This window comes from Neodiprion fabricii, chromosome 6 (assembly GCF_021155785.1).
Source record: "Neodiprion fabricii isolate iyNeoFabr1 chromosome 6, iyNeoFabr1.1, whole genome shotgun sequence".
Lineage (NCBI taxonomy): Eukaryota > Metazoa > Arthropoda > Insecta > Hymenoptera > Diprionidae > Neodiprion > Neodiprion fabricii.
The window spans coordinates 10,607,890-10,626,048 of record NC_060244.1 but is presented as its reverse complement, the minus strand read 5'-3'; the positions used below and the strand labels follow the sequence as shown (position 1 = coordinate 10,626,048).

Below are 18,159 nucleotides of genomic sequence, written 5' to 3'. Positions count from 1 at the left end.
GAGAAACAATAAACAAAGTGTATTTCTTTTTTCTTTTCGTTATTTGTTTTTTCACTATCGTATTACTGAACGCAGAATGTCCCAACAGTTCGACAATGTATGCTTTAGTTCTTCTCTTAAATCACGTTTTACTTCATCATCCATTCACACTGGTTTCATGGAAACGGTAGAATTACTGTATAAAGTATTTAAAAGTGTTGAGTGAAGCCATAACCGTTCGAAAAGAAAATTTTCCCGTGACGTGTTTTAATTTACTTTATTTGTATAAAAGTTTCGCTTGTCGCGGTTTGGCTCTTTTCGAACGGTTACGATATAAAAAAATTAGGCTAACGTTATTTGAATTTCTAAACTGTATAGGTCGCAAATTCTTATACCCAGCTAATCCTAGAGTGTCGAAGATTACAAACAGAAAATCGAACACCAAGAATCAATATTTGAGTTTTAGCTGCCTGGAACGCGCGAGATATCTTTACAGATTTTTGTTTTCTTTGAATAACCAATTTCCAGCTACTATCATACAAACATATATTGTCCAGGGCCACTATAATATTCTCAAACGATATACAAAAACAATAAGAACACCGAATACGATCGTTTTCATTTACAAATTCAAACGTGGAACGTAAATTTTATCTTAGTAATTATTATGAGTTTTTTTTTTTCAAGTTTTTTGCTGTGTTTTTTTCGAGGGGGGACGTTACTATTTTTTTTCTCTCATTTTTGTCATATTCTTGTTGACATACAATGTACAATCATTAATTAAATCTTTCTGTCGATAATTTTGTCTAATTTTTTTTTTTCTTTTTTGCCTTAGCTAACATATGTATATGCATAACCACGACCGAATACGTCACTTCCAATATAGATATAACTTTTATGTAATAATAATTAGTCATCGTCATCGTATATATCTATATATATATATATATGCATGTACATATATATATATATATGTATATAATATTTATACATACATACATATAATATAATATAATATAATATAATAATTTATCAAATGAAAATAGGTACAATTTTGGACGCTTTTTGAAAAAGACGCTCCACGATTTTTTCTTATTTTTTTTTTTATATCTTCATAATGCCCATCGGTTGCGATTCTAGTCCACTTAGTATTAGTTGTTCTTAATTTCATCATTTCCATAATTTCTAATCACTTAATTTTAGACGAGCCGAGGTGCAGCTACCATTTCCGAAATTTCGAAAAACTTTTTTTCCCTTCATACAATCGTAATTTTAAGCCTAACTTAGTTTCTATATGTTTAATGCCACATGTAAAATTTGATATTTATTGTATATATCTTACAGAAATTTTTTCCCCGTCAAAAGAGAGCAAATTTGGATAGAAATTCCATCGAAACGGTAGCCTTAATTACAACCCCAGACTCTGAATTTGATCTTAGTCTACGTTTTTGAATATTCAATTGTTTCGCACATTAGCCTAAACATTGCCTAGTGTTTACAGTAATTAGAAGTGCCTATTTACAAAATGTTTTGGAACTTTGAATTTCGAATTTATTTTCTTCCTGCATATTTTGCTTTGCCTAATATCGACGTTTAATCTTAATGTTTCATTCCCTCCTCCTGTCTTTCTCTCTCTTAAACAACGTTCAACTCTTGGAGCTCACTCGTAACCGAAAGAGACTAAATGTATATTACAATATGTCAATATGCAAGTTTATAGTAGCCTTACTGTGCGAACTATATTCGAATTTAAAAATTGCCTATAAGGTAATTTTGCAGTTCGTTTAAATTGGCAAAAAACATTTCAACCGTATAAGTAACTTTCATTCCTTTATGCGATAATTTTCTTCGATTATAATTGGCACGTCAGTAAGGATTCGGCAATAGTTGCATGTATAGTTTGAAATAAACGTAATCAAAGTCTTCCCGAAAATTGTCCAATTACGTTATTATACTAATCACATATGTTTATATGAGTAAATGCACGGGTCCTTGTTCTGTGTATATATGACAATCGTCAGCGTATTTTAACATCGTAAATGTTGGCATTAGCAACATATAGTATACATATATATATAGTAGCTAGTGATGAACTAAAATGTGAAGAGAATAATACGTACGAAAAATAAAATATTGTACAGAACACATGATGAAACTAGAATATCACGTCAAGTAAATAACATATTGTATGTAAACAATGAAGACAAGAGCTTACAAAAAAGAGTTCGCGCTGAATCAAGCACATCATACGCATTAATAGTTGTTAAACTCGCAATTATGCAATTTTATCTATACACGCTCCGTAACATAAATCATTTATTTATAATTTAATACACCGAACCTAAAAGTAGTAACTAAAGAACCGTAGTAATTATAGTTTTCCCACATGCAGTTCAAATAAAAACTTACATAAATAATTCTCAACTCGATTTTGAATTATTAACCAATTTTGACTAGCAAACATAACTTCAATTTTTCTCTTCCTTTTTTTCCCCCTCCTACTTCGTCGTTCAAATTATTATCATTTCTATCAGTCTAATTATTATTATCAATTTTTATAATTACACATATGTACTTGTACAGTTATTTTGAACGATATTATGATAAGTCTAGGAACTTAAAAACAATGTATAAAGAAACCAAGAAAAATAACAAGACAAAAGTTGAACATGCCCAACATCTTGCATATATAATATAAAATTTTTCTCAGCTTTCCGGACTATAATAATAATTGTTATTATTATTATTACCATAGCTATACCTCAAACGTTATGCGAAAAACTTAAATTGGATAAATCATGTGATACCTTTAAATATTACCGATTACAGAACATTCAGTCATATATGCACAGTTAAAGGAGACCTGCCGCGTGCAATCTCGACAAAAAAGAATACCACCGCACACCATTTCAATTTTTTTCGTTATTTTTTCTTACTCCCAAATTCACGCGGCATGCCTTCTTAACGTTCAACAAAATGTTAACATGAATTAAGACTAATTGAATGACGTAGCAATTAAAAAAAAAAAAAATTAAAAAAAAAAAAAAAACATCAATACTTAACCTAACAAAAATTATTTACGTAGGTTACGTACATGTTCATATTGTATAAATATAAAAAATCTCGAAATGTAGTTTTTAATGCGACGATAATTACTAGCGAAATTTACCAAATATTACTAAAATACGCTTTCAATTGCCTTAATATTAATCATTGTATATTGTAGTTAACAGACCTATCGAAAAATCGGAGAAAAAAAATTGCAAACAAAAAAATTATAATATTGCCCAGGCAACGAATTTTTGTCAGTAATTCATTTGTGCAATCTAATCGTATGATTTCACGCTGTTCTCGGATGCCTGTTTCATTCGAAATTCCTTCAACAGCATATACGGGGTTAACGTGAATTTTGTGGTATTGTTTAGACGTATTTTTGATTCGATTGGAAGGTTTTCAAACGATAAATTCTTAGCTTCCGCTGCCTAGGCAATTGATTGATGATTTGTAATATAAAATTCACAATTTCAAACTTCATTCGCACCGTTCATCCATTGAAAAAGTATCAGTTATAGCTCCCAGTCGATAAATATACAACAAATTAAAAAAAAGGCTATTCTTTGTCAACATGGATATTTTAGTCATGGTCCCGTAAACCCTGATTAAGAATTTTCGACCGCTATATTTTACACAAATCGAAAGTTTATCGTATACGATTACAATGGAAATACACGCCAGCAGGTCGAGACGTCTTTTCGCAATATCTATATATAAGTATCGATTTCACCCTATATACTAAATCTAAAAAGTTTCGGTATATTTGTACCGTTTTTTGACTAGAATTGAATTTCGAACAATTTTTATCCTTACTTGTGTTTCATTTCCACACTCTTCTCATTTTCAAATTTTCTTCAACTACTAATCATTCTCAATTGTCGGGAATACGGGACCGAAAATTCGCCAGTGTGTTTGCCCAAAAGGGGACTTTAGGAAACTTAATGTATACCTTAAAACTTTGACAGCTAACTCGCACAGGTTTATCCGTCACATGCGGATACAACTCATGGCACGAGCCGCTATACGTGAAAATCAACATTACTTTGCTTTGATGTAACTGTACGTAAATTATTTGAAATGGAACGTTTAGTAATTTGCGCGCCCCGTATAATATGTGCGTGGCAAACATGCCAATCATGCCATGCTAGCCTACTCGATATTCAATCACGTCAAGCTTCGTCTCAATTTTCTTCCGAACACCATAAAATTTACATGATTTTGAGTTATGACAACCGCGTTACGCTTGCTCAATTGACTAATCGACGTAAGAAGTTCAGATTTTTATTCCTATAAATTTTTCTCTCCAAACTGTCAAACCAATCATCACCTTTCTCTTGGCAAATGGCACAAAAAGGGGCGCGCCTACACACATAATAACGAACAAACAAGAACGTATGAGTAGAATTAGGGGTGGGTAGGGGGAGGGTTGTATTGAAGGGGTGGTGGGGATGGTTGTATTGTGGTAAAACAACGTTGTAAGTGACATAACGCAACGCTGTGTTTTAAACAAATCTCCGAAAGTCAGGACACGCCATCTTGAAACATTAAATCAAACAGAAGTTGATCTATTTCTTCAGACACATGTGAAAAATAACGAAATTAGCCGCTGCTCGGAAAGAAATTTTTGTACTACGAATCTCGTTAGAGTGAAACGGTGAAAAAAAGCTGTATAAGAATTTTGGTAGTGTGTCTATCTATGTAAATCATTCGTAGGAATCGGCGAACGAAGGGGGGGGGGGGGGGGGGTGGCGAATAGAAAATTTAAAGTAATTGTAGGTCTTGGCAATCTTGCAGGGCTTATAATGCTACGCAACAACAATTGTTCAAGATGGGTGCCATGTTCGAGAGCACTCCGATCCGAATCTGAGTAGAGTTCTATTTACCTCCGTAGTGGGTGCTTCCGCGCTAAAATCATTCCTGTTTATTAATATTGACACTGGTATTTAACATTGTTTAAATATGGCTGTACGCGTTTAAGATATTTACGATCATCTCTATTGTGAATACACGTTGGCTAAGCTACACACTTAATACATTTATTATCATATTATTCGTATAATATATTATGCGTATAGTATGGAAAGGACTTGAAAAAAGGCTTAAAATTCTCCAAAATGTAAACATCTTGCAATGATTATTACTGTTGGCGTTTTTTTTTTTTTTTTTTTTTTTTTTTTTTTCCTTTTCCGGGGACACTTTTTGTGATTTTTTTTGTATGATTTTTTTTTTGTTTTTGTATTATATTTACTAACATCTTGATCAGACTGGAGACTTCGGAGAAAAAAGTAATTCGTTCGAAGTCCGTATTCTTTTTGCGGTGATGTATTTGACAGCGACGTACATTAGTAGTATATATATTTTTCTTAGGCCATTTAGAACCGGGGTTTTTTTTTTTCTCTTGCTTTGATTATATAATGTGAAAAATAAAGATGGGTTGTTTTTTTTTTTTTTCGTTGTTTGAAAAAACGCGGTTGCAAGCAGACACTGAAAAATCCTGTACTTACTTACATAATTATACAATTATTTATCGGTTAACTTTTATACTGTTCTCTATACGTATAGCACTAATTGATTGTTGTATATTGATAATGTTTGTTACTGTAACGAAATCCCTTACAGAAGCACTCACTGGCGGACTTTGACTATTTCATTATGTTTTTGCTGGATACGTGTTTTCTTTTTAAATTCATTTTTGTTTGCTTTCGTCGCTTGGGAACCGAAATTTCTTGAACATCGCGTTTGTATAACAATATTTTAGAAATATGACTAGCGTCATTGTCGCCGAATAGAATGATTTTTTTCTTGTGTGATTTTTCGATTGCATTCCAGCAATCTTTGGGAACTCGGTTAACTCAGATTCGTATGCGAAGGAAAAAACCGAAAAGAAAACATTCTCATATCAACAAAAAAACTTTCAGAATATTCTGAAAAGAAATTTTTTGCCAGACGGCACTGCAATTATCATGCTAAATTGTAAGTCGCAGTTACCTATGGCAAAAAATACAGTGGGCCCCTTGGATCGTCCATCTATTTCAATCGTTACACGTATTTAACCATAATGACGGTTAGGTTAATTAACAGAGACATGTATAGATTAAAAAAATTTTTCTTTACGTTAGTAATTTTGTGACAAATTTCTTCTATATTCGGAATATACCATTTTAATTAACGAATTCAATCTTTCATTTCGTTCGTCATCCGCAGATCTGCGCTTTGTACGAAAATGTTTACAGCAAGAACAAATTTCAAGAAATATTTATCGATCAATGTAACTTAAAATTATCCTCTCCAATTGATATTGAATAAGTAGCTGAGAAGTGCGAAAAATAAAAAGTGATTTTTTTAATGATTTTGTCTGTTTTTCATCTGGTAATAACGAATCTAGATCGCTATCAGCTGTACGAACCGCATGATTGAGAATCAAAGGTGACATAATAAAAGCGGGATGTCTGCGACGGGTGTTGTAAACACCATCAGGGGCCCACCATCTTACGTATCTATAGTTTATTATTATAGTGAATATTTAAACAACTTATTCCGGTTTATAAACGTGCAGAGGCTCAGTTCGGCAGCGCGTGAAAACGCGTACCGCGAGGTGCTCGCTCTGCTAGACTGTCGGTTTTTATGCTGCGTATTACATATTCATTGTATAAGATTATTCCACTAAAAAATCAAACCCGATCGAAAAGAAATTCATTTATTATTTATTATACTTCGTTATTTTTTTTTTATTTTTTTGTTCTGTTTCTTATGCTTGTTCGCCTGTTTATGTCTAAAAGATTCTGCAACTGTTCACAGCAGAAAAACAGTTGTGGGTGCAGGCTGCTTGTGCAAAGCTTTATATTCATCGTCGCAATCGGGTATCGTTACGTATGCATAGCCTTTGTTCCTTTGAAAAGAATTCGCTATGTCGTCATTTCCGGGATAATATTCTTTCTCTACATACGTGTAAAATGTACGTATATATGTTTAGATTGTTCTGGGTGATAATTATATCGTTAATTTTTTGTACTAGAGAAGAAAATAAAATAAAATGAAATAACAAATTGACTTGTTAACGAAATAACATAAATATCCGTAACGAAATAATCGAATTTTGCATCATATTCCAGATCGAATCCGCGATTATCGTGGTGTTAGATTTTTATTTTCCAGAATTAAAAAATGCATTCGTTTTTTTTTTTTTTTTTTTTTAACTTTTGTCACTAGTTTTCATGGCCGTACATACACCGAAAAGTGATGAGAATTTGGATCGTTGATAGAGATTTTTTTCTGTTTTGTTGTTGTTTTTTTTTTCATGTTGATTTGTTTTTGAATAATTTACAAAATCAATTGTCTTTACATATCCGTAAATTGTGTGTTTGCTGTGTGCGTGTGAGTGCGTGTGCGTGTGTATGGGTGGAGGGTCGACGATACGGATACCGCAACACCAGGGTGTGTGTATGCGGTAAAACTGTATTCCTCACGTCCTCCGATTTTTGGTTGATGTATGAGTGTGTAAAAAGCATTTGGTCGCGCTTTTGATCAGGGCTATCTTGCATGTAATTGGGCATATTTATACATGTATTGTTATTGAATCGAGTCTGTGATTGTATATTCTTGTATTACTGTTGACGAGATGAATATATATATATATATATGTGTGTGTATATATATATATATATATATCATCGTTTGCATATTTTTTTTCACTTTTATTATTGAAGTCGAGTCGTATTTGTGAGTGTGTATGCACTGGGAGTATACACCAGTGCATCCGGGCTATGGCATTAATTTTTCATTAGTTATTTAACATTTAGCAAATTTACATGGAGAGATTAAGATTATTGTATATTATAGGACCGGTTTACGCAGCTTTGTATATTTTTCAGTCATCGTCAATTGATTCGGTACCCGTTTCGCGCTTCCGTCTTCGTACATGATCTTGGTCGATCACATTTTTATTTCCTGTTATTGCCTCGTGCAATTCGATAAAAACAAGGCGCGATTATTCGCACCTTTCCACGATCGCGTTACGATCACGTTACGATCAACCTGACCTATCCTTCGGTCACATCCTGCAACCTTTTAATCGCTGTTTCTTTTATTTTATTTTTAATCATCTTTATTCCTGGTCGCGAAACGAGCACTTTGAAAAAACTAAAAACTGCGAGACCAGCCCACTTACGGGCATATGTAAACCAATATATTTGTAAATTTTTTTGTGATTTTTTTCGACGACCGTCCCAGCGGCGCGAAGACGGTCGCCTATATTTTGTTTTTACCTTTTATCATCGATTACAGAACATACACTACAAGCTATTGTGTTTTAAGTATTTTACATGTTCGGGGGGGAGCGAGACAAACTTCGTAAAATCAGTAACAGAACTGAATTTTACGATGTTACGCCTCGAGTCCCGGTCAAAAATGTTTTACTTGTTTATAGCAGTTTTCAAATGTTTCAACGTTGTGTTTTTAATTGGTTTTTTTTTTTTCTGTTCAATTCTAGGGACCGGTCATGAATTTTAATTAATTTTATATTACACGAAGCCGATAAGAGAATTTTCATTTTTTATTTTCTCATTAAGGTATAACGTATAAATTCCCACCGATGGAATCGCGGAAAGATATCTTAGCGATGTTGAGATGGAAAGAAAAAAAAAAATTCTCAGCGAGTCAATTATCATTAGTATTCGGTTGCAGCCAAATTTGATAAAAAAAATTATGCATGTATATTTTTCACGTGGTCTTACGACAAAAGACTCACTTAAAATAAAACTTGAACGCAAACTGTTGGCAATTTTGATTAATCTGTATATTATTATCATTATTATTGTTATTATTATTATTATTATTATTTTCCCAGAGACGGAGAAATACAGATCTTGTTTGTCTTTAATCCGAAAGTCAAGGTTTGAAATTACGCAATTAATTGTTGTTTTAGGTTTTCTTGTTTTTTGAGAAAATAATTTTGGTCCCTATTATCGTGTGGAGAGGCCAGTGGTGCATGATATATAGTGTGAAAGTGTCGGCTTAAAATCTATCATTATAGCTGTACAATCCATCGCAAGGCTGTGATAATTTGTGTATTTGTATATGCGTGTGTATATTTTTTGTATTGAGTGGGAAACGGAAAATTCGAAAAACGAAAAGTTCGAAAAAGAAAACATTTCCGCGCCCGAGAACCCCTTGGTGAAGTTTATTTTTTCATTCCAAAAGTAAGAAAACTGTTGTACGGATACAAACGTCACGTGTGCACCTTTCGCAATACGCAAATTTCGTTCGCTGTGATTTTTCTGTGATATCTTCGGAATGCCCGGGGAACCAAGGCTTTGCGGAATATTTTTCATGGTGGCAGGGCGAGGGTGAACACTCACCCGGCTTTAGGTATATGTACATATAAACTAACCTATTTTCTTTATGTGTAAGTTATTACGTTCTTTTTTTTTTCTCCTGTTTAAGCTATTGTAATTGTAGTATGGTTCGTATTGTGTATTTACACTAATTAGTATGAGGAAAAACGCACTGTAACGGAAATATTGATAATAAAAAAAAAACAAAAAAAACCTGCGATAAATTAGCCTCTGCATCCGAGTGTAAAACTGGAACTGTGGAATTAATTTCACGGACTAATGTACGTTAATAATTCAATTCATAACCTGCGGTGATATAAAATTATTACACCGTATTTAAATTTTCTCCTAATTTGGTATGCGGAATTAATTTCTTTTCCATGTCTAATGTCGCGACGAAAGCCAAACACCTAGAATTTATCATGTGAAAGCATATTTTCTTCGTACCAGTTTCACACCGATGCAGGGATCGTTATCGCACGGCCATTATATGGTAGCTTTGTCGATGAATTTTTAGCGATTTTTGTCTCTTTCGGATAACTCCCCGTGGTTATTTCTCATTCTCTTCGAGGTGGGGGTTGTATTGTGTTGTTTCGTTATTTATATATTCCTTCACGTGACGATCATTAATGAAAATTATAAACAAGAGTTTCTCATACCGCGAAAATTTCTTACACGTGTATGTACACAAAAGTAAGAAGCACACGTCTTCTCTCTTATATACTGCAAGAAAAGAAATAACATATTTTGATTTCTGTTTTCTCTATTCCTTTTTACCTCACAGTGTTAAAAATTATTGAAAATACCAAAAAAGTGAGAAAAGTAGTCGGTATATATCACTCGTACGGTTTCCATTCATTCCGCGCTCCTCAGTCTGCGATTGCTTGAAAATAAAACGTATATAATATATTGTCAACGTATGTTTTCTTTTTATTATTATTATTAATCTTCTTCTTTAAATCATCTATATATTGTTTCCGTTGCACATTTTTTTAAAATCTTCTACTCATTATCCGTATACAAAAGACCACCGGAAATGAAAATGGCGAAAGAAAAAATTAATTAATATAAAATCGAATGGTTGATCAGCGATAACGAACCGACGGAAGATTATTTTTCATATAATATAAGCGATATAAGCCTATAAAAATTTTCTCTACAAATATATTGCGAGAACGTAATTATAATTATGCATATATTTTATGTATTGCAATTGAAATGAAAATATGAATAATAGTTATGCAATTATACGTGTTTATTTAGACGTTATTTTGAAATAAGAAAATATCTTGTTCTTTTTTTTTTTTTAATTCTTTTTTTTCCTTAGTTTTTTTTTAACGATCACAGGACCTCAGATTCACCTCAAACATTCTCAAACGCATTTTTCGAAAAAGATTTTCACCTAATTTTTTTTCTTTTTGTTGCGCGTGCGCGTGTATCTCGCTGCATATTTTTCCGTCTAACTACCTTAGTCTCATGAACCCTATATTTATTATTTATAATATTTATATATAATATGTAGCATTTAGTTACTTACTCTTCCTTGCACACTCATTCTCTCACATTCTCTCGCTCTATCTTTCACACTTACGATCTCCATATTTCGTATGCGTATATATAGATATATATTCAAATATATATATTTATATATAACTGTTATTTTTTTTTTCTTCCTCGTAATAATAATAATATTATTTTGTTTGTTTGCTTACGAACTAATAGTTTTCGTGCTACGCCGAGCACACGTGTACGTGTGTATATGTGTATGTTGCATCATTATTAATATTATTATAATATATATATATATTTATATATATATACCTAAAGTTTACGATCCTTAATTAGAATTAAAGTAAGATTTAGGGAACCTCAAGTTCTGGCTTTTATAGTTTTGCTGAGCCCGTTAATGAAAAAAGGTCGCCCGTTTGACCTTTGTTTCATCATTTGACTCGTCACATTAACTATATATTTTATATATTTATTATCGTGTCACGCCGCAAGAACCTTACAAATATTCCCTGACCCCTACCGAAGTTTTCTGTTTACGTTTATCCGGAAATATCTGGAGCATTTTTTTTTCTTTAATAGTATAGGATACAAGTATATAACCATCGTTATTGCAATTTTTTGTTTATTTTATGTTTTTGTCTCATTTTGCTATACGGAAATTTGATGGGACTTGCGACGGTCACGTTATATCTATGAAAGTAAGATTTTGCGTAGAACGATTTTCTTTCGTCCCCGGTTTCGAACCGTATGTAACTCTCAATATCTGTCAATCGTTAATTATCGATGCGGTTACATACGCCAGGAAATCGAGCCGTAACACGATCTCAAATTCGAAAACGTGTCGAAGTGAAAAAAGAAATCTTACCGTACGAACTTACTAGTCTCTCACTGAGCCACGGTGAAATCTGCATTTTTTTTTAAATGTCCTTTTAACGTGGCTCGATGTGTTCTTATCGTACAATAAATCACTTCATCACATCACGCAGTTCGTGTGTATGTGTGTGTGTGTGTGTGTTTTTTTTTTTCGTTTCTCAAACTTTTATTCGAGAAAGTATTTTCTCTTCGTTCTTCGCTTGTTTTTGTTTTTATTTCATCATTAACGAGTACTGCTGAGACAACGAGCAATTTTCAATTGACCGCACTTGGACGTTGCGTTTCGATCCCTTCACGAACAACTGAACAAAATCGGCTTCTTCCGATTCCGTTGCCTTCGCGATTATTTCTCTTTTCAATTTCCTTACGAAGCAAAGTTCTACGCACTGTTTCCGTCATCCCCGACATCGTCCAACTTCCGTTTCACGCCTCTGTCTGGCATCTCGGTAAGGTCAGCTGGAGTTGGGTTTTGTTCTTGCGCCAACAGACTCTGCTGAATCTGCTCGTCGGAAGTCGTCGTACGCTCCTGGTGGTCTTTCTTCGCCGGATTAAAGGATTGTTCGCCCGTCCAAGGGGTCCACTCGTCTCAGTAGTAGCTGAATTTTCATGGTTGCTGGTTATTTTGCTGGTTAACAACGTGCTGGAGGGTGAAACCCAGCGCCCGAGGGTCACCGTGCAATCGCAACGCCTGCTCCAAACGTTGCTCTTGTAATCGCAGCGCTTCACCTGGAAAATTTCATCAATCATTCATGTTTTTTAATTATTTTCTTTCTCGTTCGTTCTATACTTCGACAAGACATGGTTAACGCGTCAACAATAAAAAAAGATTCACGTCCATACATATACCTACTACGGTGACAATACTGCCTCTACAAATTATTGTTCAATAAAAAGTTTTGAACTTTGTCGCAAATAATTGATCAGTCTTCGACATGATCATAAACGATGTCGTCAAACGATTTAAAAAAAAAGTTTCAGGAGTAGCCAGCGCACTGATTCTAGCTGATTTCAGGGAATTAAAAGATTGGTGTTAAAAATCAGCAAGTTTTGATACAGATCTGAAAAGTATTCTTTAAATATCGTAACGAATTTCATGCGAAGAGTTATACAGATCTACAATCGTTTCGTGTCGTTTTAGGCAAGCGGAGAGACCCGATAAAACTATCAGGATAAAATTACAAATTCATAGTGAAATTAAAAGAGATTTTTCACATGAATCCCAGAGTAATGTCCGCAAAATTTTTTCCATCATTTGTCCAAATAGACCGCTAAGAATTTTACGAAAAGAAACTCAAACTCCTTCTGATGTTCCACCGACTCTATAGCGGGAAGATACTTAGCGAAGTGTGTAAAAAAAATCTTTCGGACTAAGAGAGATGAATTTTCTCGAGACTATTGATCGCCGCGATCGTAAGAGAACCGGGCAAGCCGATTGTGTCTGACAATGAGAGTAACACTCACCCAAGTCCGGGGAGAGATTATCTTGCTGGGAAAGTTGTTGGTTTCCATGGTGTCCGGGCATTCCGGATGCGCCACCGTTGTGCTGTCCCAAATGATGCCTCATGTCTGTACCAGAGCTGGCCGCCACGGCAGTTGCCTGCGAAACCTGGAAAAAGAAAGAAAAAAATTTGAGTGTCAGCGACAGTGAGTCGAGGGCGTGTTTCGGGCGGGCTCGTAGAAATGTCCGAAGATCCAACCTACCGCGAGTCTCAGAGCCGCCTCGGCCTGCGAACGAAGAAGAGCCCCGGCCTGGTGCATTCTGAGGGCTTGTTCCGGTACTTGCCCTTGGACACTTTGTTGTTGAGGACCCGTGGTACCCTGAGGTCCACCACCCATGTCGCCGTTGTTTCCCATGCGCATCGCCGCCGCCAAGGACGCGATATCTGCCGGTGATAGGTTTGGCGATACCGAATTTTGCAGACCTGGTGAAGAGAAGAGGAATACCTTTAATTCGGGGAGCTAAGATGAAGGTGCACGATTCGCTCAGAAATCGTTTTCATTGGATTGAAATATTACACAAGCGTAGAGAATTTCATCGAGAGTGAAGCACGGGGTTGAATTTGGAAGAAAGCAATCGAATCGACTTTTTGATGTAGGATCAACGCGGCACTGAATCCTTTTGCGCTTTAAAACAAAGTGTTGCAAAAAATTTCTAAGAACGTTAAAGTCACAAGGTACAGTGATATGAAGGAGATGCACGATTTTTCGATACTCTTAATATTTAATTGCGATAATGAGCAACGCGAGTAGATTCAACGCATTTCTTCCAGCCAGAAGCTCGTTTTTTCCGCATATTCAACTCTCGATGTTTGTAAAAATTACAAGGTAAAACTTTCCCTTTTTTGCCAAGCGGTTTTTGACCAATAATTTGATATCTCAGTTAGTTTTTTTGTTATCATTTCGACGAACAGTCTAAGAAGTAAGCGGAATGACAGAATTGACTTTGAACATGCTCAGCGTAATCCTTAACCTTTTCTTCTTTATCAATTTCCCTTTTTGTACCTTCAGTGTCAGATGCTACAAGGCCGACCGTATTTCCATCAAGTTTTAGGTCGGTATCTGGTGGAGGGTATTACCGACACAAGGACGAAAATTATACTCCCAAGCTAAAGAGACCATTGACCGGCAAATACCGAAGGAAGGTACATACATAGATTTTTGTTTGAACAATAACCGTTCGTTACCGTTTCGACAGTAAAACAATGCAATCCGGTCAAAGCTAATCGATTTATTTGCTACTATGCGCTGTGTGCCTTTTAAAATTTCCGGTATTTGACCACGAGACTGTGGTTGAACGTAATTTGTATCAATTGTAAAATATATTTGGTTTTCGAATCGCATTTTCGTTACGTAGGTTTACAAATGTAATTGTGTGAAATTAACCGCAATTTGCAATTATATCATTATTGAAGTGTCCGTAGTTTTTCTAGATCAGGGAATTTCAGGCTTCTATCATTTCAGCCATGTATCTAATGTAAAATAGAGGCTAATAATGATACAACAGATGATCGCCAGATGTCACTAATTGTTCGAGTTTACTAGCGGAACGTGCGAAAATTTGTTGCAACACCAGCGATTAACTATCGAAATTATCTCGGATTTCATTCGGCATCATTTTGGTATCGATTACTGTAATTTCAGCATCAGATCAGTATCGAAATTTGAATTGTACGTCATTCAAATGAGTAACAATTAACAGAACAAGTTCTTTGTCGGTAAAGAGAATTGAATCAACATTCAATATTATAAATTTCACCCAGGATATTCATGCTTTTTATTTTACATGCTATCGAGATGAAAAAATAACTGGCATAATGTATCCGTATAAAAATTAGACATTTTTTTTTAACTTGGGTCGATTCCTCAACACGCGTTATTCGCTAATGCTGTTGAATTAACGTAAATATTTGATCAAACCTTCTGGGAAATTTAAAAAATGTTGAAATTACTCTACTTTTTTCAGCGAAGCATGTATACTCATAATGCGTACTATAATTATTTAAATGTCACGTTTGTCGCATCACGGAATTACGTGATTAGGTACATGTACTCGTCGGAGTAAGTTGATCTAATTCAAGGTTCGTTAAGTGACAGCAGTTGAACAATCGTGATAATTTCATAAGCCGAGACCTTATTCAATTACCGTATAATTCTTGATTAGTGGCAAATAATTCTGCAGTGTGAGCGACGAAACATCGATAACGATTCCCGGATACTCATACACACACATGTATTGCAATTTAGTAATATCGTTTTCATTACATATATTCCAATGTCTTTCGCAACGGCGTGTTATTGCGGATCATTATTGAGTTATACATTTGATCTCAACTAACTGAATCGCGACGTGCATGTAAGAAGCAGCACGTCATTTTGAACGACGTCTAGTGAGTAATCAAGTTTTGAAGAAGCTTCGACGATTCAAATTCGTTGCAGTCATTTTCCGAGATTTCGATCCTCGTAAAAAGACCTCAAACACTGGAGAACTTTTATAGAACGTTTCACCTTACGACCTGATTCGCCAAAGGTCCACTCGATATTCAACGCCAAAAGGTCGAGAAATGGAAGTTTCGCCTATTACTCAAACATGTCGTAAACTTACCAGCCGATACTGCCGCCATAGCCGCTGCCATGCGTTGTTGTTGGGACTGCATTTCGTCGTGATACTGTTGTGCCGCTCCAGGTTGACTCCCAGCACGAAGCATTTCGCCAAGTTTATTGCCACTCGGACCAGGCGACGCCATGTTGTTGTTGTTGTTGTTATTGTTGTTGTTCAGCAATCCGGCGCCTACGCAAAAATCTACTCTCATCAGAACATCACAAAAGTACTTCGGAGTAACATCTATAGTTTTTAATTTTACTTTCTTTCCGTTTCTCTTTTTTCTCGATACGAAATTCTGCAGGAAGAAATTACCTCCACTTTTTGATTAGATTTGTTTTTCACCGAACATTGGTGTTTCATTGTCGTCAAAGATCGATCGAATTAATCAGAGGATGGATTTTTTTCACCTCAAAGATAACGAATTTTGAACGTACCAGGTTCACTTCCGGCGGAAGAAAGTCTTCCGTTACCACTACTACTGTCGGAATGAGCCGACGGCGATTGACACATCGGCGGTTGCTGTAAATTTTGCGGTCCTCCAGTCTGGTTGCCCAAAACACCCAAGCCTGATCCTGGATAAAAATAAAACGGGGTAGTATTAGAGGTAAGAGACAAAATGGTTCGGTGCGTGCGGTCGTCTTGCATCTGGATACTTGTTATTTTATGATTCGCCCTTGTAGGCGATCGCTCGGGTGTGAACAAAAATAAAACGAAGAAAACTACACTCACCTAAGCCTGATCCAGCCAAACTTTGACTAGTTGCAGCTAAAAGCTCTCTTTCTCGTCTCTCCGCTGCGGCACGACTCAGAACGTATTGGGCCGCAAACTGATGTTTAGGGTCCATCCTCATATGCTCCATATGGCTCAGTAGGCCTGATACAACGAGCACAGAAAGCGGATGAATAAATAATCCCAGCAGTGTATCATTGCCAGAAAGAGAACGATGGTAGAACGTCGCAAGCGTGCCAAAGACCATACGTCGAAACGCGCATTTGTCACTCTATCACTGTCAATATCGGAAACTTGTATCAGTTATTTGACACCACAACTGCCATATCGGCAACGCTTTTGCCCGACGAATGAATATCGTCCGTTGGCAGTGCAGCCAGCGTTTGTCAATGACCATGGGATTAATTCTGTTTGCAGAACGTGGAACATGAATCTAGATCAGCTCAAGAGGCGGTTAGTCCGGATCTCAGGCGCTGCTGAGGGATGGTTTTGAAGAAAAAGCATCGGTGACATGGATTCGTGTTTCCGGTCTTCCGATTCTTTCGACATTCTACCACCTTCGCTGGCGTTACTCGCGTCCAGGAACCGTAGGCGTCAGGGTACTCACCGCTCTCATGAGTGAAGACGGCTTGGCAGACGGAACATGGCCACATCCTGAGACTCGTACTGAGCTGACTGGTCTCTGGGTGACAGGCCAAGTGTTTCCGGAGACTTCCCTCGTTGACGTAGTGTTTCCCGCAAACGGGGCAAGGGTGGTTAGCAGTCCGTCGCTTCGCTAGGTAAACCCCGGCAACGGAGGGTGTGCAGTCAGCGGGAGGAACAACAGGGGGACACAATTTCAAGGTCAATGCCAAGCAGGAAAAGCGTCCCAGTATCAAGATTTACACCAGATTTGTATAAACGTAACGACATCCTTATACCCACTTTCGTACACCTCATTCACACGTTAATCGCTATGTAACCGGTTTACCGATTTGGTTAGACCCAAGAATTAAGGAACCGTGTGTTTCTCGTCTCTGCAAAACACTCATCGTTGATCTACTCACCGTCATGTCTCGAAACAATTGACCAGCATAGTGCCACGACAATTGTTACGAAGAATTGCACTTAGACTTGGTCACGTAAATTTTCTAAAATCCATAATTTCTCAAACAGATAATTTACTCAAATGTGACAAGGGTTATGATCTTAGGATTAGTATACTCGACTCTGGTACGTTATACTCAATCGCACACTCTCTCACACATATACTAGACACACGTGAAGAAGCGAAATCCACCTAATAGAAGATAGTTAGTACAGTTTTGTTTGATATATATATATATATATACATATATATATATATATAATATGAGAAGATGTATTATATAAAGTGACATGCAAAGGTATTATGAATATGACAAAAATACATATATGCCCGCGCCAAAGCAAAAATATGGGGGTAAGTCGGGGGGTGAACGGAAAAAAAATATCTTAAAATTATGATAACTATAGAAAGTAACGAAGTCTGCGGTATTGTCAAAATACCGCGATGAAACCAGAACCGGCTGGCCAAGAACGTGCCAGCAACATGACGGTGAA

General features: G+C 35.9%; 1 protein-coding gene across 5 annotated transcripts in view; it reads right to left on the bottom strand.

Annotated features, from left to right (window-relative positions):
* Nucleotides 1-33: 33 nt before the first annotated feature.
* The window catches only part of LOC124185413 (zinc finger protein 853-like), a 64,307-nt gene continuing 46,181 nt past the window's right edge, over nt 34-18,159 (bottom strand). For 4 of the 5 annotated variants that reach the window (XM_046576171.1, XM_046576174.1, XM_046576172.1 and 1 more), the window contains exons 6-12: nt 17,186-17,398; nt 16,579-16,722; nt 16,284-16,421; nt 15,850-16,047; nt 13,449-13,669; nt 13,209-13,353; nt 34-12,473 (exon numbers count right to left, since the gene is read on the bottom strand). In XM_046576171.1, coding sequence (XP_046432127.1) covers nt 12,352-12,473; nt 13,209-13,353; nt 13,449-13,669; nt 15,850-16,047; nt 16,284-16,421; nt 16,579-16,722; nt 17,186-17,398 — 1,181 coding nt within the window. In that variant the 3' untranslated portion in view covers nt 34-12,351. The remainder of the gene's footprint in view (nt 12,474-13,208; nt 13,354-13,448; nt 13,670-15,849; nt 16,048-16,283; nt 16,422-16,578; nt 16,723-17,185; nt 17,399-18,159) is intronic. The other variant, XM_046576173.1, reaches the window with a different exon arrangement.